We start from the raw sequence: 22,092 nt of genomic DNA, 5'->3' as shown, positions 1-22,092 counted from the left end.
ATTTTACATGCAGCGCATGCAATGCATACATATCTATCCTCTAGTAATTGAATTACTGTATTTTTCCTTAGTGACGGTCTTATTTAGTTGTAAACAACAAAAATCAATCAAAAAATTTACCTTTTAGAATATTTACTTAAAAGGTCAAGAATAATTTCTTGCTCTCGAAGAATAAATTCTCAGCGCTGGGGAAGGAAAGTTCGAAGTCCAACGTTGAAGTCAGTTTTGTTTTGGACGAATAACAAAGCCTTATGACCATGTCACACACGGGGCAATTTATAGGCAACCAGGGCCCAATGTCATAGCTCTGCTTACCGTAAGCAAAGCATCGGCGCTTACGGAAGCAGGGCATTATGCGCTTACGGTAAGCGTATTTCACTGGTTAGCGGCATATGATGGCTTCTGCGCGTACGTACTCTACGTTACTAGGCATTCAACGCTTACAAGGCTAGCGCAGAAATCCGGCGCTTGCAGGTAATTTTGTGTTAATTGTGTGTGCAAGTGCCCTTACGAAAAAAAAATATATGTAGCCCGTACATGTAGTTGGAATAACGCCTGTTTGTGTTGGAAAAAAAAATCAAAATGGCGACTGAATGAAGATTTTAATGGAGAATAGTCTGGTTTACTAGGCGTCCATGCAGACTAAGCTACCAAGGGTAAGGTAAGATGTCTGTTTCCTGCCTCCAGTGTCGCCCAGGTAGACAGCCTTGACTGGGAGGTACTCCTTGTTTGTCAATAGGCCCTCATCGATAGTCTCTTCTTTACTGGCTGCGTCGCAGCGACACGACTTTCCGGATGGACAATCTGAAAGAAGAAAAAAAAATGCAAATTAAAGTTTTTTTGGACAAAAATACAAGCATTGGTGAACCCTCAGGACTCGATGACACAAAGGGCTAAGATTAATTATTACCAATCTTAGCTGTGAGCAGAGTGTGGATAAACAGACTACAAATTACTATATGGTAACATGAAATGAAATGATGAATCTTCGTGTTTTGATGAGTTGAGCCCCAAAATGATTGTTGTAAGGATTTGGTTCAATACGTGAATCTATGACCATAGATTCGGCTACGGTTCCGGTGTGGCTGGATATTATTTTTATTCAGGCATTCAAGACTCATGTTTTCTAATTTGCATACTGGACATTTTATAATCAGATGAATCATCAAACGATACAAACATGTACAAATAAAAACAAATCAATTTGTTTGTTAAATGTCATAAAAAAGAACAAGGGTAGTTATTTTGTTATGATGCTTCCTGGGGTTAGTGACGAGAAGTATTGAAACGGCACGCAACTCTTGTGAACGAGGCTGGCTGATTTACTCCTTATGGTGAGAAAAAAGGAAAGAGTTGAGTGAATAGTTTCTTACCATTGGTTTCAGAGCAAGCACAGCTTCGGCTTGACGTTGATGCCTCAACACCACCCCAGCTTCTCATTGTCTCGTCGTCTCGAGAGACCCACCAACCGTAGTCTACACCCTTCTTGGAGAAGAGGACTGCCGACTTACATCGGAGCTGAGGGGATAATAATGTTCAAGACGGATTGAGTAAGTTTTGTACGAATTTGTTTTAACCAAAGGTGGGGAAAAGTTGCAAATATGGCAATTTCTTGAAGTATTAGGGCCTTGTCACACGAGCCAACTTTTACAGGCAACCAACCGCAGTGCATGCTACAGGGCCCCTTCAGTAGCAAATGAGTCATTCTTCAATCGGCGTATTACGATCCCCGAAAAAAAATGTTCGAGTATTAAACAAATGAAAATAATGTCTTTTCTTCGTGGAGATTGCCTTGGGAGACTTTTGGACGCTAGGTGGCAGCAGACTTACCAGGTATATTTCCATTTTTTACGTAGTTCTGAGCCTGCGCAAATGAGCGAGAACAATGGATTTTACCTGTTAAGTTTGCTGCCACCAAGCGTCCCAAAGGTCTTATTGCCTCGTGTTACACGGTCGTTAGAATAAAAGTCAATTCGATAAAAGACTGGTATCGTATCGATAAGGCTAAGACTGTTGTTAATGTGTTTTTAAGGACGTCCTACATTTTAACGCATGATGACGCGGCGATCTATTCGTAGTCTTAGTGACCAACACAGTCCCAATAATACATAGCAGAAGCATTAATGATTGTGATTAATTCTCAGGATGTATTAATCTTCGTAAAAAGTAGCATAACGATAATAAAGTCAGGCATGGACCATTATCCATCAATTCCCAGTTTAATCACATCACGAGTATAAACAATGGAACCTTTGTTTACAAAACTATAATCTCGTACATTCCATGGCTTATGTGGTAGGCAAGATACTACACTGAACATAAAGTAAATGTGTACAATTGTCTTATAGTTTCCAAATAAATTCAAGAGCAACAAAAACACTAGTTGAACAATGTTTTTAAGATTGTCTAGGGTCTCCAAAGTCAATCCTTACCTTGATAAATTGTTGGCAACTTGTAGAGACATCTGCAAGGGCGGCCAGCTGATCCAGGTCGGCATTGTAGGAAGGTGTGAGTTGATAACTCCCGGCAGCTTTGTTTCCATTATTCCGCTGCTCAGTCTCACTGTCATGACCGACGACCGTTTGAACTTTTTGGCGCCAAAGTGGCAAGAGACAAAGTTGGACAGATAGATCGGGGTCATTAGTCGTTAGAACCGTTATTTAGAATTAAATTTTGAGGTCTCGAAATTGAGCATCTGAAAGCACACAACTTTGTGCGACAAGGGTGTTTTTTCGATCACTATTTTCTCGCAACTTTGACAACCAATTGAGCTCAGATTTGCACAGGTTTGTTATTTTATGCATAATATGTTGAGATACACCAAGTGTGAAGACTGGTCTTTGACAATTACCAATAGTACTGGACACCATTTGTAACTGTCCAAGACCAGTCTTCTCACTTGGTGTATCTCAACATATGCAAAAAATAACAAACCTGTGTAAATTTGAGCTCGATTGGTCATCGAAGTGGCGAGATAATATTTAAACAATGAACACCCTTGTTACACGAAGTTGTGTGCTTTCAGATTGTTGATATCGAGACATCAAATTCTAAACTTGAGGTCTTGAAATCAAATTCGTGGAAAATTACTTCTTTCTTGAAAACTACTCCACTTCAGAGGGAGCCGTTTCTCAGAATGTTTTATACCATCAACCTCTCCCCATTACTCATTACCAAGTAAGGTGTTATGCTAATAATGATTTTGAGTAATTACCAATTATGTCCACTGCCTTTAAAGAGGCTATACAAATAATTATTATCTGCCTTACCTGCGCCGTCTATCATATTGCACTGTACATTGAACGGTGTCCCCAATCCCTTTGGATCGATTGAGTAGGAACCGCTGGTCCTCTCCCCTCGGTCGAATATCTCTTGACATGTCTGTGGCGGTGCTAGGGCCACTGGTGCCTCCTCTGTAGTCGTCGTTCTTTTGTCGTGGTCGGGGCTCTTGTACTGGTCGTGGGTTCGGGTTCGGGTTCGGGTTCGGGTTCGGGTTCGGGTTCGGGTTCGGGCTCGGGCTCGGGCTGAGGCTTCGGTTTGACGGGCTTAGGCTTAGGATTAACCGGTACAGGCTCAACAGGTGGATCTGATGGGAAATTGGTGTCCAATATTGGGATTAGAAATAAATACAATTACAATGTCGAGATAGAAGGGAATAAATGCACAACGTTGGGATTAACTGGTCCAAAAAGCTGAACAGGGTGAATCTGAACATGGGAAATGGTAGTCTTTGTGGATCATGTGATGTTCCGCTCGGCCCCAGCGGCCAGTCTATCCAGGACCGCTGGGATGGGTTAATCGCTTGAACAGATTCTTGTTCAGGAAGTACGTCATGCGTACAGTGCATAGAAATATGGTGCAGTGTGAGTTTGATGCATGATGGGACTGCGCATTATTAAATCAATGACAGTGCATGATACGTTTAGCTGGGGACGAGCGAAGTGCTGCATTGGTCGCAATTTTCCACACGAGAGGGCACTATGTCATTTTAGAGTGCCCTCACGACGCGACACAGGCCTTCCACCAAGACTTTACTAGGGAAGCATCAATAACGTTAAGTGTAGGAATTAATGGGTTCAAAAGGTTCGTATGAACATACGTCATAGGGGTGATCAATGCTTTGAATATTTCCATTCAGTTACATGTATAATGGCTTCTAATGACTGGCACCCAAACAAAGATACTGACAAAATAGGGAGGTCGCTAACACAGGGCTAGAAATCCCAGAGCGCCGGTGTCCTAGGGAAATTTATCCCTGCCCACCCCCCCCCCTCCCAAAGGGTCATCAACGTAGGCTGAAGGAAGACGAGTCAAAAGAGGGCGCTATCAGAAGAAGTTTGTAAATAGTTCACCGTAATGGGGTGGTACAGAATATCCGTGCGCTATTCTTTTTGCAATTGCAAAAATGTGATAATGGTTTTATTAATTGACAAAGGTATTTTGCCCTTGTGGGGTTGTTGACCTCCAACCATGGACAATTTGTTGGTAGGCCTATACACTGACCATCTAAAAATGACACTGTATCATTTATTTGCCATTCTATCTACTTTACTGTATGCTGTGCATGACGGTTTTCACAATGTTTAGCATATACGTTTTTAAATACCGGTTTGTTTTTGTTCAGCTGCTTTGGGGAATTTTGACCCAGATACCTCGATTACAAGGTCATCCATATTGAAAGGTGACTTTTTGTCACTATTGGCTTTCCCTTTCAGGGTTCTTGTCTTTTATTTTGCTTCTAGCGCTTTTGTGTACCACCCCACTGGAGGTTGTTTCCTACTGTTCAGCAATCAGGTTCCTTAGTACTTTGCTAAGTGTTGTTACATATTTGTATTCTTCTTAAACTATTGTATTGCTTGTGTAGATCTTTTGGTTTGCAATTAATTTTTTTTAATGTGATTTTTCATGTTTGCTGGTAAATAAATGAAATTAAATCACGAGTCAAGGCCCCCAATCAGTTGACCCCAGATGACCTCATATCAGCCTGAACTTTGACCCGGAAGTTTATCAGCCTTCAAACTGGCACCCAAGACCCAACTTTATCCCCTATATTCTGCAGTGGGCAACAGCGTCTTTGTACTGTATTGTTTTCTTTTTTTCTTCGGCGCCTTGTATATGTAGGAATAATTGGTTGGACTCAATAGCCATGACGTATGAATACATAATGCATATTCAACACGTCGTCCTTTGGCAATTTGGCGCTTTAGTAATACATTGTAATAACACCATTTATATAGGGCTTATAGAAAATGACAAGAAGAAAAAACCCCAATATGATATGATAAAATCAAAAACCGAGTGGAAAACCGCGATCAGGCAAAGCACATAGCATTACGCAAAAACGTTTGTCCCGCCGACGCCGGTCTATCTATGACTTGACCTGCAGGCCAAGCCGGGCGAGAATTACTGATTAAACAAGTATGTTTAAGTGACAAGTATGTTTAAGTGACCTTTTGAACATGGTAATTTAATTTGATAGAATGTTTTTTTTTTTAACACATATACTCACCGGGAGCGAAAGACCCTTCAGCAATAACTCGCTCCAACTCTTCAATTCGAGCTTCTAATCCCTTGATGCGGACGTCGAACATCTCATATTGCGCTGCAATGGCGTCCTCTATGACGTTGAACGTCTCTCTCACGAGATCTGATTGCTGATTGGCCAGGCGATCCACGTCGATATCGTGGGCGGCTCTTGTGAAGTCAGCTAATAACAGCACGCATGCGCACCAGATCAAGGTCGCCATTTTGATGATTCTACCAGACCAAAACAAAGTGGCTCAACATTACTACACGATAAGAAACACTTACAGTACATGTACATTTCTGCAACACAACTGCATTTACATCCGTAATGATAAACAGGTCATGGAAGTGTTTGGGTACTTTTTGTACGACACAAAACACAATGTCCACATATTCAAATTAAACATAATGATGGTAGAAACTTTCCCTTAAAATATATTAGTCGTTGAGGTGCTGTTGTTCTTGAGAAATTAGTATTTAAAAAAAAATCACAAAAATAATTGACGCCTCAGTGAGACAATGTCAACATCAACAAATAAATGTTTCACTTAAACAATGAATAATTATTGTTGTCAAACGAATCGAAGACACTTTTGATCAATAGACTTGATTTAAAACAATTTATAAAATCTATACGAATTGCATATAACCCTGAGAAGACGATACCATTTCCATCGATATTATATGTTACCAACCGTGATGTCAGCAGACAGCACCCACACACAACACGTGTGACTCTGTATGACCTAAAGACGGAGGCTGCAGCCAAAGTTCTTAGAAAAGTTCTTGGCAAAGTTTCTTGACGAAAACTGCGGGCGATCTTTCTAATCGTACAACCGTCTGACCTCAGTATTGTGTCTCCCCCCAAGTTCGGCACCGCACGTTTCGGATAAACTGTTATGATCATTAATCTTCAATATCTTTGGGAAGCTTTGGTAATCATATTTATTTTGAACCATAATGGTCTGCGTAATGTCACTCGAAGATTTCGAGAACCCCAAAGAAATGTCCAAAGGCTTCGGATGGAACTGAACCTACACACCCTTTGCATTCTTGAGCATGTGTCTTTGTTGGTTCACCGACTTCACCCGAGATAAGTGGGATCAAATCTACAGGCACCTGGGTGGGAATCGAACCAACATCCTATTTCAACACGCTATGCTCTTAATTTTGATTTTGTCTTCAGTATCTTTTACAAGGCACTGGGGTGGATTTCACAAAGAGTTAGGACTAGTCTTATCTCGAGTTAGGACCAGTTACTCGTCCTAACTTAGGACTATCCATGCAATTTGTATATCTCCTAGGACTAGTCCTAACTCTTTGTGAAATCCACCCCCGGACACTTTTGGTAATTATTCAAAATAACGAGCAATGTAGAGGCTGTTAAATGTATTAAACAGCTCCCTCTGAAATAACATAGTATTTGAGAAAGAGGTAATTTCTCACTAAAATAAAAAGTACTTCAACAACAACAACAACAACAACAACAACAACAACAACAACAACAACAACAACAACAACAACAACAACAACAACAACAACAACACCAACACCAACACCAACACCAACACCAACAACAACAACAACAACACTTCGTGTCAAAGATGTTTTTTTCTTCCATTATTATCTTGCAACTTCGACGACCCAATTGAGTTCACAATTTCACAGGTTTGTTATTTTTTTGCATGTTGATGTACACCAAGTGAGAAGACTGGTCTTTGGCAATATTACCAAAGGTGTCCAGTGTATTTAACGTGTAACCTCTTTCACTTTCTTATAATACAACGCATTTGAAACAAATCGTAAAGTATTTGACATGAAACTTCTTAAATCAACTCCACTTCAACTACATGTAAACGCACGATTAAAAAAATACAGCTTAAAAAGGGAAAGTCGAGAGTTTGACCTGAATTCGAGGAATAGAAATGCAAAAGGCTCGCCTTGAACAAAACTATAAAGTTACTGTTTATCTTTTATTTGACAACCGTATCGTAGGAATTGTGATTTAGTTTAAATAAACAACAACTATTTACTCTTCGCAGTTATCTTTCATTCCATTAAACATACAATAAAACTGTTAAAATGTCATACCTCAACCACTTAAACAAAAAGTGTATTATGCTAACAAACTGAAATGTATTTCAGACACAATTACAATAAAACAAAATTGAACCACATAATATCAGCAAAATACAATTTTTCGTAAGTACTGAACATTGACGCACTAAGACAAGCAGACAATTTACACAAATTTCAGTTTACTTTATTTTACAATATTTACAAAGATGTCGGTTTACCTTTATTTATCCCGAACTGTGACACTGCCTTCGATGGTATCGAATCCCGAGTGCCGTTGTTCAAGTTTAGCAGAGTGGTTTTTATGATCCACGATAAGAGGACCAATCACTCTGCTCTAACCGACCAATCAGGGAAGGTTTTCATTATCATAGAGTTCAAGGGCCTTTAAAATCAAACAGCTTTTATTTAAAGGTACAGACTGGTTGAGTTTGAGGGAAAATTATAAGAAATAGAGAAAAATTAATCCAGAGCGATCGGTTTAGATGTTGCTTCCTTTTTTTACATATTATTTTTTAATGTTTATTGTAAATTGCCATTGTGATTGGTTTTTACTGACAAATGAGGTTTCATAAATTATTGTCAAACTCAGAAAGATTACGATCAGAAAATTAATTTACGAAACAAACAAAGTTTTGGGAAATAATAAAAAAAAAAAATTAAAAAAAAAGTAAATTCTTCAAATCTCTGGGTGGAGATCATTTGGATGTGAACTCATTGTTGTAATTTCATTTAGTCTTGTTTTTTATTTTATTTATTAGTTTTATTATTAGCTTTTTTTTTATTTTTTTATGTTTTACTATACACGGTTTTATGACCTGTGTAAATATTTAAATGTTCCCATAGTTTTACTAGATATATTCATTTATTGTGGCGATTGTCTCTTATTGAATCCCTCTTCATGTTTGCTCGTTTTCATGACCTTGGGTGTAAACATTTTTTGTCATACATTTTTAGTTTAATCTTATACATACATTTCTTTTAACTTTAAGACTTTTGTTCTTCTTAGACGCCAGGTTGAGAGAAAGCATATTTTACTTTTATGAGCAATTTATCAAGCTCAAGCTTGTTCACTTACCTCAGTCTTCATTTGTATCTTTTTGTTTCTTAAGTAGTCCTTTGTTTTGTTTTTTTGGTTACTTTTTTACTGTACTTTTTTATGATTGCCCAATAAATCAAACAAATAAATGCAAATAAACTATACAGGCTTTCAATTTAAGTTGTCAGATGTTAAAACAATCATTTCTATTTTTTTTATTCTATGTTTGCTTTCCTGTTGAATCGAACGATAAAACAGGAACAAACTGCCATAGCAACACCCTTGACCGAACTTCTATTAAAAATGACCCCGACCTGCGATTTTGAAAATGATTTGACAGCCACAACAAAAATGACACACGCGGAAACGAAATCTGTATTGAGTTTTGGTGATAAAAAGTCAAAAACCGTTAATCGTGTTAAGAGTATTTTGTTTGTATTGCCATTACAGGCCAAATATACCTTTGTTTTTGGATCGGTTCTATTGTTTGTATCCTTTTCGTAAATAATAATAATAATTATAATAATAATAATGACGTCTTCTATTTTGTATCCACAAAAAAGTGCTCATGCTAGCTCCAATAAAAATATTCCCCCTTGGTTGTTCTCCAGCAGTGCAAGGAACAAGAACAAATTCCAAAATGTCTAGTGAATGTTACTGAAATGTCTTTGAAAATCAGGGTTGATTTGAAAGTGTCTATTGTCTGGATGGCTCTGATGGAATGCGGTAGACCGTTCCACATGTAAATGTAAGCAGCTAACATCCTAAAGTTTCAAAAGGTGGTCGCGTTTTTCGAGTGTACAATGTCTTTAACCATAACTCTAACCCATGATCATATATCCTAAACCTTAACCTAGTCTAGACCCAACCTAAACCCAACCCCTGCGCTACCGTACCCTTATTACCCGTAGCCTACTGTATGATACAACACATAGCCCTGACCCTGAACCTAAACCAAATTCTTAACTGCTTCACCTTACACTTGCTTCAAAAAACTGGCTCAATTTCCAATCATCAAAAGATTTCAATGATTGAGTTCGAATTGTCTAGGTCAGTCATCAATAGGCTACGTTAAATCATCAGTATTGATGAAGGTTCATTTTACCGATTTCATTTTCCAGTCAAATTTAATAGGCCTAAAATATATTTCCATTCACTTTTTTAGCGAGTTTTTTTTTTCTTTTTGAAAAGGAGATCATATATCTTTAATTTTGTATAAATAAAAAAAAAAACACTGTGCAGCTGGTGATTTGCAAGTTTGAACTCTTGCCCAGTACGTTCAAGGAACATGAAACTTATACGAGAAACAATAAGTAATAAATAAAAAATACTGACATTTTCACACGTCATGGGTGTTCGCTTCAGCTTAAGAAAATAAACAAAATATTCTGACATAAAATCGCCTGACTCTCTCATAAACGTCTCTCAACTTCTAGTTGAACTCTTGGCACAAAATCAAAATGCATTAATTGTGTTTTAAAGGCATTGTATACTATTGGTAATAACCATTTTGTTAGCATAAACTCATTAATTGGTATCGAGCAATGGAGAGCTGTTGATAATATAACACATTGAGAAAATATGAAATAAATGTAAATAAAGTTACAAGTTTAAAATCTGAAAACCATTTTGTTTCAATGAACCAGAAGAATGTACTCTCCTGCAAGTTCAGAAGATAGTAAAGGCAACCAGATTTGAACAACAGTTGCAGTAAACCGATCACTCTTCGTGTAGACGAAGTTTAGACCTCAACCCCTATTAAAATACTTGAAGCCTTGACCGAGCCATCAACGCATACGGTGGACCCTTGAGGGTTTAAAGGTAAATTTCAGAATGCCAGGCACGATATTGAAATTATGCGGTCAAGGCGGATGGTGCAGTGGAGATATGAATCAACGAATTCTTTGAAGGTTTCGTCTTAAATCACCCCATATAATTTGTTTATTTGTTTTCCCATTGAGCAGACTGAGTCTTTCATTATCTATTATAAGTCCTTTCTGCTCTGAAACAACTGGGTCTTTAACTAATTCCTGTAAGTCCTATCTGATCTGAGCTGATTGGGTCGAATTCACACGGACTGTCCTATGTTAGGAGGAGTTGTGTGTAGTGTGAGTAATTAAAAACTCAAGGTTAGCCCTGAGTTAGGCTACTACTGCTTAATAAGACAAGCCATAACTCCTTTGACCCAACTTGTGAAACAATGCATCATTCCAAAAATCAACAAAATAAAAATCACTTGATAGAACATGTTTTCCTCTATCACAATCAACCAAGAAACAACTGGGCTCTTCAAAATGTACAATTTTATTACCATTTTTGTACAGTTGTTAGGTCACAAACTAGTCAATTTATATACTTTACATAATAAATCCACCAACAAACCTCACTCTTCTGTTTCTAAAGTGTTCATGGTTTGCGATTTGTTTCTTGTTGAGGGCTGATGTGGTTTAACCAGAATCAGAGTTTAAACTATCAGCAGTGACACACCCAGGATTTATTATTTTTTTGGGGTGGGCCATATTTTCCCCAAAAATTTCTTTCGAAGACTGTAAAACAAAAAATCAAAACAAATCAAACAAACAAATTGAATACCTTGGAGGGGCTGGGATAAATCCCCCAGACCCATCGTCCCGCACCCCCCCCCCCCCCCCCTTCGGGTGCACCACTGTGATTATTAGTGATCCCAGTTAGAGATTACATCAAGGTTGAGATGGAGAAGCTGTCTGCCATTCTTCAGTAGATCACAAACTTATGCAGTCTTACTTTAACCCCCTGTGATGAATCTTGAACAATTTGTTCACCATGCTGCAACTCTGACTTCAGTGCCCATTTTAATAGAGCTGCTCAGCAGCAGATTTTGTGCTAACTGTGCGATTTCCATTTAACCGTATAGCACACGAAAAGGCATGCTAACCTTCCGATGAAGTCAGAGTTGCAGCATGGTGACATTTTTTGTTTACCATCTTGGAAAGAATTTTGTTTCAGAAAAATGCCCTCCCCCCCCCCCCCCCACCCCCCTCCACCCACAACCCAAATTAAATCCTGGGTGCGTCACTGCTGGTATTTTAAAGTATGATTCTGGTTAGACCACATCAGCCCTCAACATTGGAAAGTTTTTCATTTTTATTTATTTATAAAGTAAAGTACATGTATAAATTGACTAATTTGTAACCTACCAACTGTACAAAAATAGTCTTAAAGTTGTAAATTTTGAAGAGCCCAGTTGTTTCTTAGTACTTGTAAATTTTGAAGAGCCCAACTGTTTCTTAGTGGATTCTGATAGAGGAAGACATGCTCTATCAAATGATTTTTATTTCGTTGATTTTTGGAATGATACATTATTTCAAAAACGGGGTCAAATGTCACGATAACATATTAAAGATTACACTGACCTTCTATTCAGAAAATTAATTTTTGATGAAAGAATTGATTTGAGCATTCAATTCTCATCAATTTGACACAAAATTTGCCAAAAAGGTGGTATTTTACCCTAAAAATGTCAGATTTTAGTGGTTTCTGGCCTGACCACATGGAAAGTCCGATCGGGCTGAAAATTGGTGTGCATTCATTGCTCATTAGGACCTACAAGCACAGCAATTTTTACCAAAATCGGAAGACATGAGGTAAAAAAGTGCGTTGGTCTGACATGGAATGACCCATATAAGTTGTGATACACGAAGTGTGGGCCTTTGGTCAATACTGTTTACCGATGTTGTGCGGTTGCTTTAAACGAACTAGGGTTGATTGAGGGATTTTAATACCCAGAGCATCCCCGGGGTTTAAGTGCTTTGAGTTGTTTCTGTTGTCTGAACAGGGTTTTTATACGTGGCCTTCGACCCTATACATATCCTGGTTTTTCCACCAAGGGGTTCTCAAACCACGCGTCTATGTCATTGTAATCTTTCCAAGTCGTTTTAAAACATAATTCATTTCATATGTTTGTGAAACCAATGACGTTCAGAAAAAAAACCTTGATCACTATTAACCCAAATGAGAGAAGACGAGGAAGGAAGTTTCAGTTTTAGATGTGGGAGGAAAACCTCAAAGAACAATACTCCGGGGAAAACCCACTCAACCACGTAGGGACTGAAAGCCACGCGTCTCCGGTGGGATTTGAACCGGGGTAGGTGGAATATGAGGATTCCACTAGAATAATGTTTGATTGTCACTTGTAAAAAAACAAATATTTGTACAGTGAAATGCGTATTGGTTTAGCGTGTCTAAAAAGATGTAAAATAAAAATACACACTAAAAGTTTACCATTTATACAAAACAAAAAAAACGAAAAATACTCACTACACGTGAGTGGAGTGCTGACTGCTGGTAACTTCTAAATCAAAACTTTTAGAAAAGCGAGTGGAGTTTCAGTTTAATTTAAAAAGGTTTTAATTTGTTACTGTGCTTTGTCAACCAAGTTTTGACCAAATATCTGTGGCTTTATTTTTATGCTAATCATAATATTATTTTCAAGTTCACCCTGAACAAGGCCATTGACTCTGACGTTGCAATATCAAAGTAATATTATTGTTAGCACCCTCCCCCCCAAAAAAAAAAAAACAGCTGGAAAAATCCAGATTATTTAACCAAACAGGATCCGTTTGAGCCTCTACGGACCACTCATTTTTATTTATTTTTTCTGTAGGGCCTTTATAGTATACGAAATCTTTTTCATCCATGTACAAATTTCGGTCGGGATTTTTACTTGTTATTTTCGTTTCATATCATTAATTTCGTTTTCTTTGGTTTCTTTTTTTTTGTTGCTTCAAGTGAACGGTTTCGTCCACTAACTGTGCCACCATTTTGTAAATTACTCAGAGCACAACCAAGGAAATAAGGTGTTTTTTTTCCTCGGGGAAAAATTATTTCCTTGCCATTATTTGTATATTTCATAATGCATAATGCCTATTTTCCTTGCCAAATAAATAAAATCAACCTACAAATCAGCCATTGTTTAAAGTAGGCTTTAAATAATATTTACATGAAAATATAATTTACGTGGCTAGGGTCATGGGAGTCAATACTTTACCAGTGTGAACTGGAAACATTTTTATAATATAGCCCTATGAAGTTATAACGAAAAGCACATGTTGTGATCTGTGTGCAAAGTATTACATCAATCATTTCCCATCTCTAGACAATTGACACATTTTTAAGGTTTTTTATGAAGCCATTGCCATGACAACGGTTGAACTGGGCTCCCGAGTTGGGAGACCCAAGGTTGAACTGTCTGCATGCATGACTTCAATAACGCCAAGAACCTTGCAATATTTCCACCAATGCTATACCCAACAACTCTCAGCCACCTGGACAATTATACATTCCAAGACCTTCCAGAATAAAACCGAATTACCAAAATAAAGCAAGTCATAAAAACTCATATCCAATACATCTGCACTTCCACTTAAAACTCAAACTCCAGAAGATTCTATGGTGACGTAAGGTTTGATCAGCACCCAAGGTTGACGTGTGATGGTTGCTAACAATATTGGCCCCCGCACCAAGAGAAACAACTTTGTGAAAACTTCCGGTTGCTTGTAATTTGCGGCCAGTCTAGGTTTTTTCCTTCCGTAACTTGTGGGGTAACAGTCGATCGCTAGGGCCAGGTGGTGTTAATAATTGCATCGAGAGATTTTCCCGACGGACCTTGCGTCAGGAATCCACCGAGAAGACAGAGCACCGCAACTGGGCGTTTCGTTACCGTTTCTCGAATCTTCGGTAAAAGTTTTGAAGTCAAGAAGCACCCTTGTCTACTTTTCAAGTGAAAGGTATCTCAGATACCGGAATAAAGGTATGGTACACATTAAACTTATTGAACTTATATCACTTTCTACATACAGTTACTTAACGACTGGTTGTTTTATAACTCCCGAAAGTTTTTAACTTGGCATGTAAAAGGCCGATACTGGCTCAACGAAGTTTCTAATCTTAGAAGTTTTCGTACGATCGGTCTGCTGAGTTCAAACTGCTGTATTCAAATTGAGTAAAACTAATGAGAAAGTGGCCAATACCCTTTGTAAGTAATATAAGTTTTTTTCAAACAGTTTTGTGTATTTGAAGAAAAGAAATGTGTACTTACCAGTTCCGTGAGTAAGCTTTTCTTGGATCCGCAGTTTTTTTTCTGATTGTGTACCAACTAGTGGATACGGAGTGCCACGAAGTTTTTTTTTTTATATAATGCCACCACCTGCTGCTTGCTGGGCCTCATTAGCGAACTGGTAACCGTCAGAACGGAGTCAGCATACACCGCGTGATCAAACGCAGAGGCCGTGGCCCGTCACCTAATAGACTAGCCAAGTCAGTCGCTTCATCGAATAATGAATAACAATTAATAAGATTTTTGTTGTTGTCTGTTGAGAGAATATTCCGTAGTATAAGATCAGGGGAAAAGTCATTGCATGATTACTCGACGTTTCGATCATACCTTGCTGTCTTCAAGATGTATTTTCTGTAGTGACGTAACCAAGAGTATCTTGAATCAACTATAACAATCTCCTTGTTTTAATTAAATTAGTTTATTGTTATCGTTGGCAGGGGGTCTGGTTTTTCACATCTCTTGATGCCAGTTTTTATGCTTTGGTTTTAACCTTGACAGCCCCTGTCCAACTTGTCATTGTCTAAAGAATTAAAACAATCAAATAGCAATCAAATAAATGTACGGTCTCGTCGACTAAAAATTTGGTTCTGTTGAAATGTACAATTGTTTTAGTTTTCTGTTTCAAAATACAAGTGTTTTTTTTGTAATAGTATAGAAAAAAATATACCAGTTGAGCGCATTTTACAACAATGTGTGAATATACACCACACTTTAATTTGGACTCGAAAAGCTCCAATTAACAGAAATGTATGAACCGAGATTTGCGGTCGTTCTGCGTGCATGGTGGGCCAAACTCAACCCTCCAACTATGATCCTAATTAATATGAGCAGATCCCGCTGATTATGAAAGTGTTTCGCGTTTTCTGTCACTGCGTGACATTCTTGTGCAAGTTGGTGGGGGTGTTTGGAACTTTCTTTGTCACACGCGGCTGTGTAGCTTTTCAATCGTGATTCTATTGTATTTATTTTTTTCACTAATGTGCTGTTTTTAAACTGCAAATGAGAAATATGTGCATTTTATTTCTGAGATGAAAAGAGGACATTTTTTACGAGTGGAAACCTTTTTAACGATTAAGTTCTGAGAACAACCAGAGTAAGAATTTCGTCTCAATGATGCTGTTTGGTCTCAAGCGTCTCAGTATTTATTGATAAGTATGATAGTATGTTATGGTTATCTTATTAATGTTCGATACTGTTAAAATAAGTTTTGATTAATTTGTAATTTTTTTAAATTTTTTTTTCTTCAGACAATGCAGTGTACCCTCCTAACCCTCATGGTAGGGTTCCTTGCCTGTTTGACACGCCCCACCTGCAGCCAGCCGGCACTGGGTGAGATCTACCGTCTTAAAGGCCTCCAATCAGATATCTTAATGGATACCTTCCGGTTCATTGAGGACCGCATGTCGTCCAATCACAGACGACTTGGTAGGAGGCTGAATAGCATTGACTCCAGCATTAGAGGAATGGAGACAACATTCGGGATTGAGAGTCCAGAAACAGAAGGGGAGGCGGAACCAGACGTGCCGGTGTTTCCAGTGATACCTGGTGAGACTCCACCCTGTGTTGTTGTTGTTGTTTTTTTTATTTGTTTTTGTAATTTATTTGCTTGTTGTTGCTGCTGACTGCTGCTGCTGTGTTGTTGTCGTTGTAGTTGTTGTTGTCACCGTCGTTGATGTGGTTGTCATTGTTGTTGTCGTTGTGGTTGGCGTTGTAGTTGTGGTTCTCGTTGTCATTGTCGTTGTGGTTGTCGTCTCCGTTGTGGTTGTGGTTGTCGTTGTCGTTGTAGTTGTAGTTGTGGTTGTGGTTGTCGTTGTCGTTGTCCTTGTCCGTGTAGTTGTCGTTGTCGTTGTCCTTGTAGTTGTGGTTGTCGTTGTCGTTGTCCTTGTAGTTGTGGTTGTCGTTGTCCTTGTAGTTGTGGTTGTCGTTGTCGTTGCCGTTGTCCTTGTAGTTGTGGTTGTCGTTGTGGTTGTCGTTGTCCTTGTAGTTGTGGTTGTCGTTGTCGTTGTCATTGTCATTGTAGTTGTGGTTGTCGTTGTCGTTGTAGTTGTAGTTGCCGTTGCCGTTTATGCTGCTGTTGCTTTTGCTGCTGCTGCAACTGTTGTTCTTGTTCTTATTTTCTTGTTCTTGTTATTGTTTTAATTTTCAATGATTTAAAACTGTTTGTTGTTATTGAAATAATATCAAGGACTATTATTCATCATACCCTGCTATGGTGATAAATTAGTGTTTATATAAAAGGTTCAAACGAAGACGTACGTGTACGTCATTCACGGTGAAGGCCACAGACATTTACCATGCACTCTTAGTTCCATTTTACCCTTTCAAAAACTCACTCAGGGAATGGTCCATAATAACCTACATCGACTTGGGTATCATGTCTTCAACATAACATCTGTGTTTTGTATCATAAGGTCAAAGGTTCAGTACCTCATGACCTTAGGTCAACATTTGACCCCTTATGAGTGGTGCTCCATAGACAGAAATTGAAAAGGGCTGTTTGACAAAACTAATCTTTTTACCGTATCAATTTACAGACGAGGAGCCGAATAACATCGGAGGGCGCCCGGGCCTGAAGCCTGATATACCCGCACCAGAGCTTCCCCCTATCGGCCAGATCGCTCGTAGTTGCGATGAAATATACCGGATGGGTTTCAGGAATGACAATGATTATGTGATCGACCCCGACGGTCCTGGACGTGGTACTGCGCCGGAATTCAACGTGCGGTGCGAGTTGTCAAGGGGACAAGGTTGGTACCCCCATCCCCTCTCCCCTTTCACTCTATGTAGTAGTCCAGGCGATAATCACAAAGTTATATGAAAAAATACACAGCAGTCTTATTTTGTATCAACTAAATTTGTGACAATATCTCTCAATGAAACCTTTAAGGAAACCAACTCTCCAACTTCTCTCGAAATCAAGCCCGAAAAAACAAATGCAATTAAATTCAATAAGACATTTACTTCCATAATAAGAAAAGACAGAATCATTAGGACAGATTATAGCTGTATAAGCAAAGATTACCCCCAAACAAACTAGAATAAAACAAAAACAATAAGCAAAGGCAACATAACAAAACAAAAACACGGACAGGATGTGTAATAATTATACAGATAATGCCCAAGATAATAATGACCAATTTAGGACCTGGTAAAAGAGAACAAAAAGAGCAGTGGAGTCAGTGAGAAAGCTTGGTTATAAATAACGAGAGGGAAGGTCTCCGGACGAGGCTTATAATGACCTTAAGGTATAGAGCACATAGGCCCTTTTCGAGTCCACGGCTACGGCTTTGGCTTCGGCTTCAGGCTCCGTTCTTTTGTCTGAAGCCCTGAGCGCGTATAGACAAAGCACTCACAATCGTCAAAACAACAGACGGGGGCCAAGCTATAGCCTGAGCCGAATCGAGAGCCGAATCGAGAGCCGAAACCATAGTTTCAAAAAGGCCCCTGTAGTTATGGACAGGTCAATCCTTTCCCCCTTCACAATTTACAAGGATTCAACAAGTGTTTTTTCTTACCTTGATTTTTCGTTTCTTTCTTTGTAGGTGTAACTATAATCGGTCATAACTACGACGACGAGGCTGTGTCGGTGAGTGGCTATGAACCTCCCGGTTCATTCCAGCTTCAACTACGGTACAATAACGCCAACTTCGAGCAGCTTGAGGCCCTTACCAAAGTCTCTCAAACCTGTGAGCAGTACATCAAGGTATTAGGGCAATCATTCTTATCACTTTATAATAGATGTTAACTGTGTGTTTACTCCCCCCCCCCTTCCAATACTTATAACGTGCAATGAGCCAACTTATAAATTACTCAAAGCTACTCGTTTTAAAGACAGTGGACACTATATGCAATTGTCAAAGACCAGTCGTCTCACTTGGTGTATCCCAACATATGCATAAAGTAACAAACCTGTGAAAATTTCAGCTCAATTGGTCGTCAAAGTGGCGAGATAATCATGAAAGAAAAACACCCTTATCACACAAGTTGTGTGCTTTCAGATGCTTGATTTCGAGACCTCAAATTCTAAACTTGAGGTCTCGAAATCAAATTCGTGGAAAGTTACTTCTTTCTCGAAAACTACGTCACTTCAGAGGGAACCGTTTCACACAATGTTTTATACTATCAACCTCTGTCCATTACTCGTTATTACCAAAGTAGGTTTTATGATAATAATTATTTTGAGTAATTACCAATAGTGTCCACTGCCTTTAAGAGTTTAAAGGTTCGAGTCCCGTGCCTGTACGTTTCCTCTCAACACGTCTCGAGTAAAGGTGACCTGATTAGGCTGACTGTGTTTTTTTAATGTAAAAAGTTACTTCAACAACACTGTCTCACCCAACTTTAAACAAGTTGCCGAGGACGCGTCCAAATCTCGGCATCCTGCAACGCCCTCTGCGGGTTTGAAACTCCAACAAGTTTCGTATTCTACAGCTATATAATGCCCTTCCATATCGTATTTCCACCATGCAAAGTTTCAAATCCTACAAAACTAATTTAATCATAGAGTAAAATATAATTGTCTGTCCAAATGGGTTACTTGTATTAGTTTTTATGACAAAAATATTTAGTGACTCCAAATTTATTCTACCAAGTGATTAAAGGCAGTGGAAACTATTGGTAATTACTCAATATAAATATTAGCATTTAACCTTTCTTGAGTAACGAGTAATGGGGAGAGGTTGATAATATAAAACATTGTGAGAAACTGTTCCATCTGAAGTAATGTAGTTTTCGAGAAAGAAGGTATTTTCAACGAATTTGATTTCGAGACCTCAGATTTAGAATTTGAGGTCTCAAAATCAAGCATCTGAAAGCACACAACTTCGTGTGAAAAGGGTGTTGTTTCTTTCATTATAATCTCGCAACTTCGATGACCGATTGAGCTCAAATGTTCACTGGTTTGTTATTTTATGCATAATATGTTGAGATACACCAACTGTGAAGGCTAGCACCAATAGTGTCCAGTGTCTCTAAGACAATCATTCATACGTAATATTCGCACTGATGTCATCATTTTGGTTTGTAAGCAGTTTGCAACAGCTAATACTCTAGTTTTTCTCATTATATTTTGTCATCAGATCGTGTGCCTGTCTGCTGTTCTGTTCCGAGGCCAGGTGAAGAGCGAGCAGCGAGACTACGGTTGGTGGATCGCGCGGGACGGTACCCGCATGATGAGCTGGGGTGGGGTGGAGTCGTCTACCGACAGCGGACAATGTGCTTGCGATCTTGACGGTAAAAAAAACAACATTAACACTGTTGTATTTGCCGTGATGTTTAGTTCTTGGTCCCATCAAATTATTAGATGTGTTTGGGAGAAACATACAATACAACCGACTACGTGAATATAAAAACATCCAGTGTCTTTAAAACAAGAAAGAAAAGTGCAACAAAGAAATAATTAGTAAAGGCATATACAGTAAAAACGAAAACAAGTTCCAAGATTTGATGTACAGTATTTACAATTAATGTATTGCAGTCATCCATTATACCCTCTTTTGACATTTCTGACTTTTGCAAATTGTGACCAATATTATCATCATTCATCAAGAAAATCCTGACAACAAGATCTGACACAGAAACTCATTGTTATTCAACCAAAAACACATTCAGCAACTCGATATTATTTTAGATGTTTTGATAGATATGGTGGAATCTAGGACTGCATTGTATGGCATACTAATTCAACAATAAAGTATCTTCCACCAAAACTGTTCGAAGAATAGGCCTTCCAAAATTTTAAAATGTTTGCAAAATGTTTAATTTCAAATGTTTTTGGTTTCTTACCTACAACAGACACGTGCGTGAACAAGAACTTCAAATGCAACTGCGATTCCAACAACAAGTTCCGGACGGAAGACTCCGGGTTCCTGACGGACAAGGAGTACCTCCCGGTCCGGATGGTGTATCTTGGAGACACTGGAGGCAGAAAGGAACAATCTTGGTTGACTTTAGGGAAGTTTATGTGTAAGGGATATGCGCCTGAATAGAGGGGTCAACATTGGTTGGGGGTTATTTTGACTTCACAAAAGCTGGGCTAGAGTTCCAGGCAAGGGTGTTACATCTTTTAGTTTTTTTACGTAAGTTTTGATGTAAGTTAGTCAAAATCATGTCTCATTTGACTAATTAGTGTTGTTTTCACTATTGTATTTAACGAGTGTACTTAACAAAACACACTTTATTTTGGGTGCATTTTTAGATTGTGTATGCATTTTAGGTTGTGTTGCCGTTTCTGAGTAAAACTTGACAGTTGACAAAAAACAGGGGTTATTTTGATAGTGATAATTCAAGCAAAAAAAAAACTTTCATTGGGGACGCATTTTAGATTCCGTTCACAAGGTTCATCAAAACAATGGTTTCAGTTGGTCTATTCTGACCTGTTGCATTTTAAATGCTTTTCGGGGTTGAACAGAGGATTGACTAGAGTGGAATTCGAACCAATGACCTCCGGATTAACGTGCCAGCGCTCTACCAACTGAGCTTTCTTGCCCTATGTTGGCGGTGTCCCTATTTTGTCAATACCTTTGTTTGGGGTGCCATTTTAGGTAGAATTAGCTGTTGCAAACAACTTACCACACAGAAGGACCGAGGGTATAAATGCAAAAATTGATGGCGTGGCGTTCTACCGTTTCGACAACAGCAAAGTCTTTCTCGCCGCCTGAATTTTATAGAGTGGAATTTTTGTTTAAGTGGAATGGCTTGTACTATACAAAATAACGATTACCCAAATGTATATTTACATGCTACCCGAAAGTGCTATCGTTGTCAGAATATTATAATAAGTTTATAATAGATTAAGAATTTGTTAATCTTTTACTAGAGACGAGGTATGATTTTAAAAAGTGGCTGAAAACGTTCGATGGGGGACAGTTTTTAAAAATTACACATTTTTCAGAACAATACAAACAAATTCATTCGGCCAAAGAAAAAAAAAATATGTCAACAGTTTTTTCCCCTTTGTCAAACCACAATTCTGTAGGTTTTTTCTTATAATTTAGATCATGTAGGCTGTAATTTTTTTTGAGACAATGTGGTGATTTTTTTACGTTCTATTCACTTTTTGGTTGAATAAATAATTAATTAATGTCATTTTGACGTAAGTGTTTTTGTTTCAATGATTTTTCTCCTGTTACAATGTAGGCCTAATCAAGGGCGGAACCAGATCAAAATGTTTTGCCTAAAATGCACCAGGCCTTGTGTATTTATCAAATTTTGCTCTAAAGTGCACAAGACTATAGCCTTGTGTATTTTTTCTATTTGTTGGCCTAAAATGCACCAGGCCTTGTGTATTTATCAAATTTTGCTCTAAAGTGCACAAGACTATAGCCTTGTGTATTTTTTCTATTTTCAGCCTAAAATG

The 22,092-nt window shown here is 38.4% G+C and overlaps 2 protein-coding genes across 3 annotated transcripts; one reads left to right on the top strand and one right to left on the bottom strand.

Annotated features, from left to right (window-relative positions):
- Nucleotides 1-60: 60 nt before the first annotated feature.
- On the bottom strand, nt 61-14,840 carry LOC117293757 (contactin-associated protein-like 2). Its single transcript, XM_033776187.1, is given in 7 exon segments — nt 61-804; nt 1,374-1,518; nt 2,433-2,587; nt 3,270-3,428; nt 3,431-3,586; nt 5,510-5,757; nt 14,718-14,840. Coding segments are annotated over 6 exon segments (1,032 nt in total). The 5' UTR covers nt 5,748-5,757; nt 14,718-14,840; the 3' UTR covers nt 61-625.
- On the top strand, nt 1,463-21,234 carry LOC117293758 (contactin-associated protein-like 2). Of its 2 annotated transcripts, none has more exons than XM_033776189.1 (6): nt 1,463-1,550; nt 15,983-16,280; nt 17,270-17,482; nt 18,278-18,438; nt 19,814-19,967; nt 20,529-21,234. In XM_033776189.1, exons 2-6 carry the CDS (start codon nt 15,986-15,988, stop codon nt 20,720-20,722), a joined length of 1,017 nt encoding a protein of 338 aa, XP_033632080.1. In that variant the 5' UTR covers nt 1,463-1,550; nt 15,983-15,985; the 3' UTR covers nt 20,723-21,234. The 2 variants fall into 2 exon arrangements, with proteins under 2 accessions (XP_033632080.1, XP_033632079.1); XM_033776188.1 differs by lacking the exon at nt 1,463-1,550 and adding an exon at nt 14,132-14,429.
- Nucleotides 21,235-22,092: the final 858 nt, after the last annotated feature.

The sequence above is a fragment of the Asterias rubens genome, chromosome 8, assembly GCF_902459465.1.
Source record: "Asterias rubens chromosome 8, eAstRub1.3, whole genome shotgun sequence".
NCBI lineage: Eukaryota > Metazoa > Echinodermata > Asteroidea > Forcipulatida > Asteriidae > Asterias > Asterias rubens.
This window is presented reverse-complemented; position numbering and strand designations above follow the sequence as displayed.

Excerpts from the sequence above, each read along its gene's own strand:
- LOC117293758 (XM_033776189.1), top strand. The coding sequence starts at position 15,986 with ATGCAGTGTACCCTCCTAACCCTCATGGTAGGGTTCCTTGCCTGTTTG. Across the intron at positions 18,439-19,813 it reads CCTGTGAGCAGTACATCAAG|ATCGTGTGCCTGTCTGCTGT; the intron begins GTATTAGGGCAA and ends TTTTGTCATCAG. Across the intron at positions 19,968-20,528 it reads ATGTGCTTGCGATCTTGACG|ACACGTGCGTGAACAAGAAC; the intron begins GTAAAAAAAACA and ends TACCTACAACAG.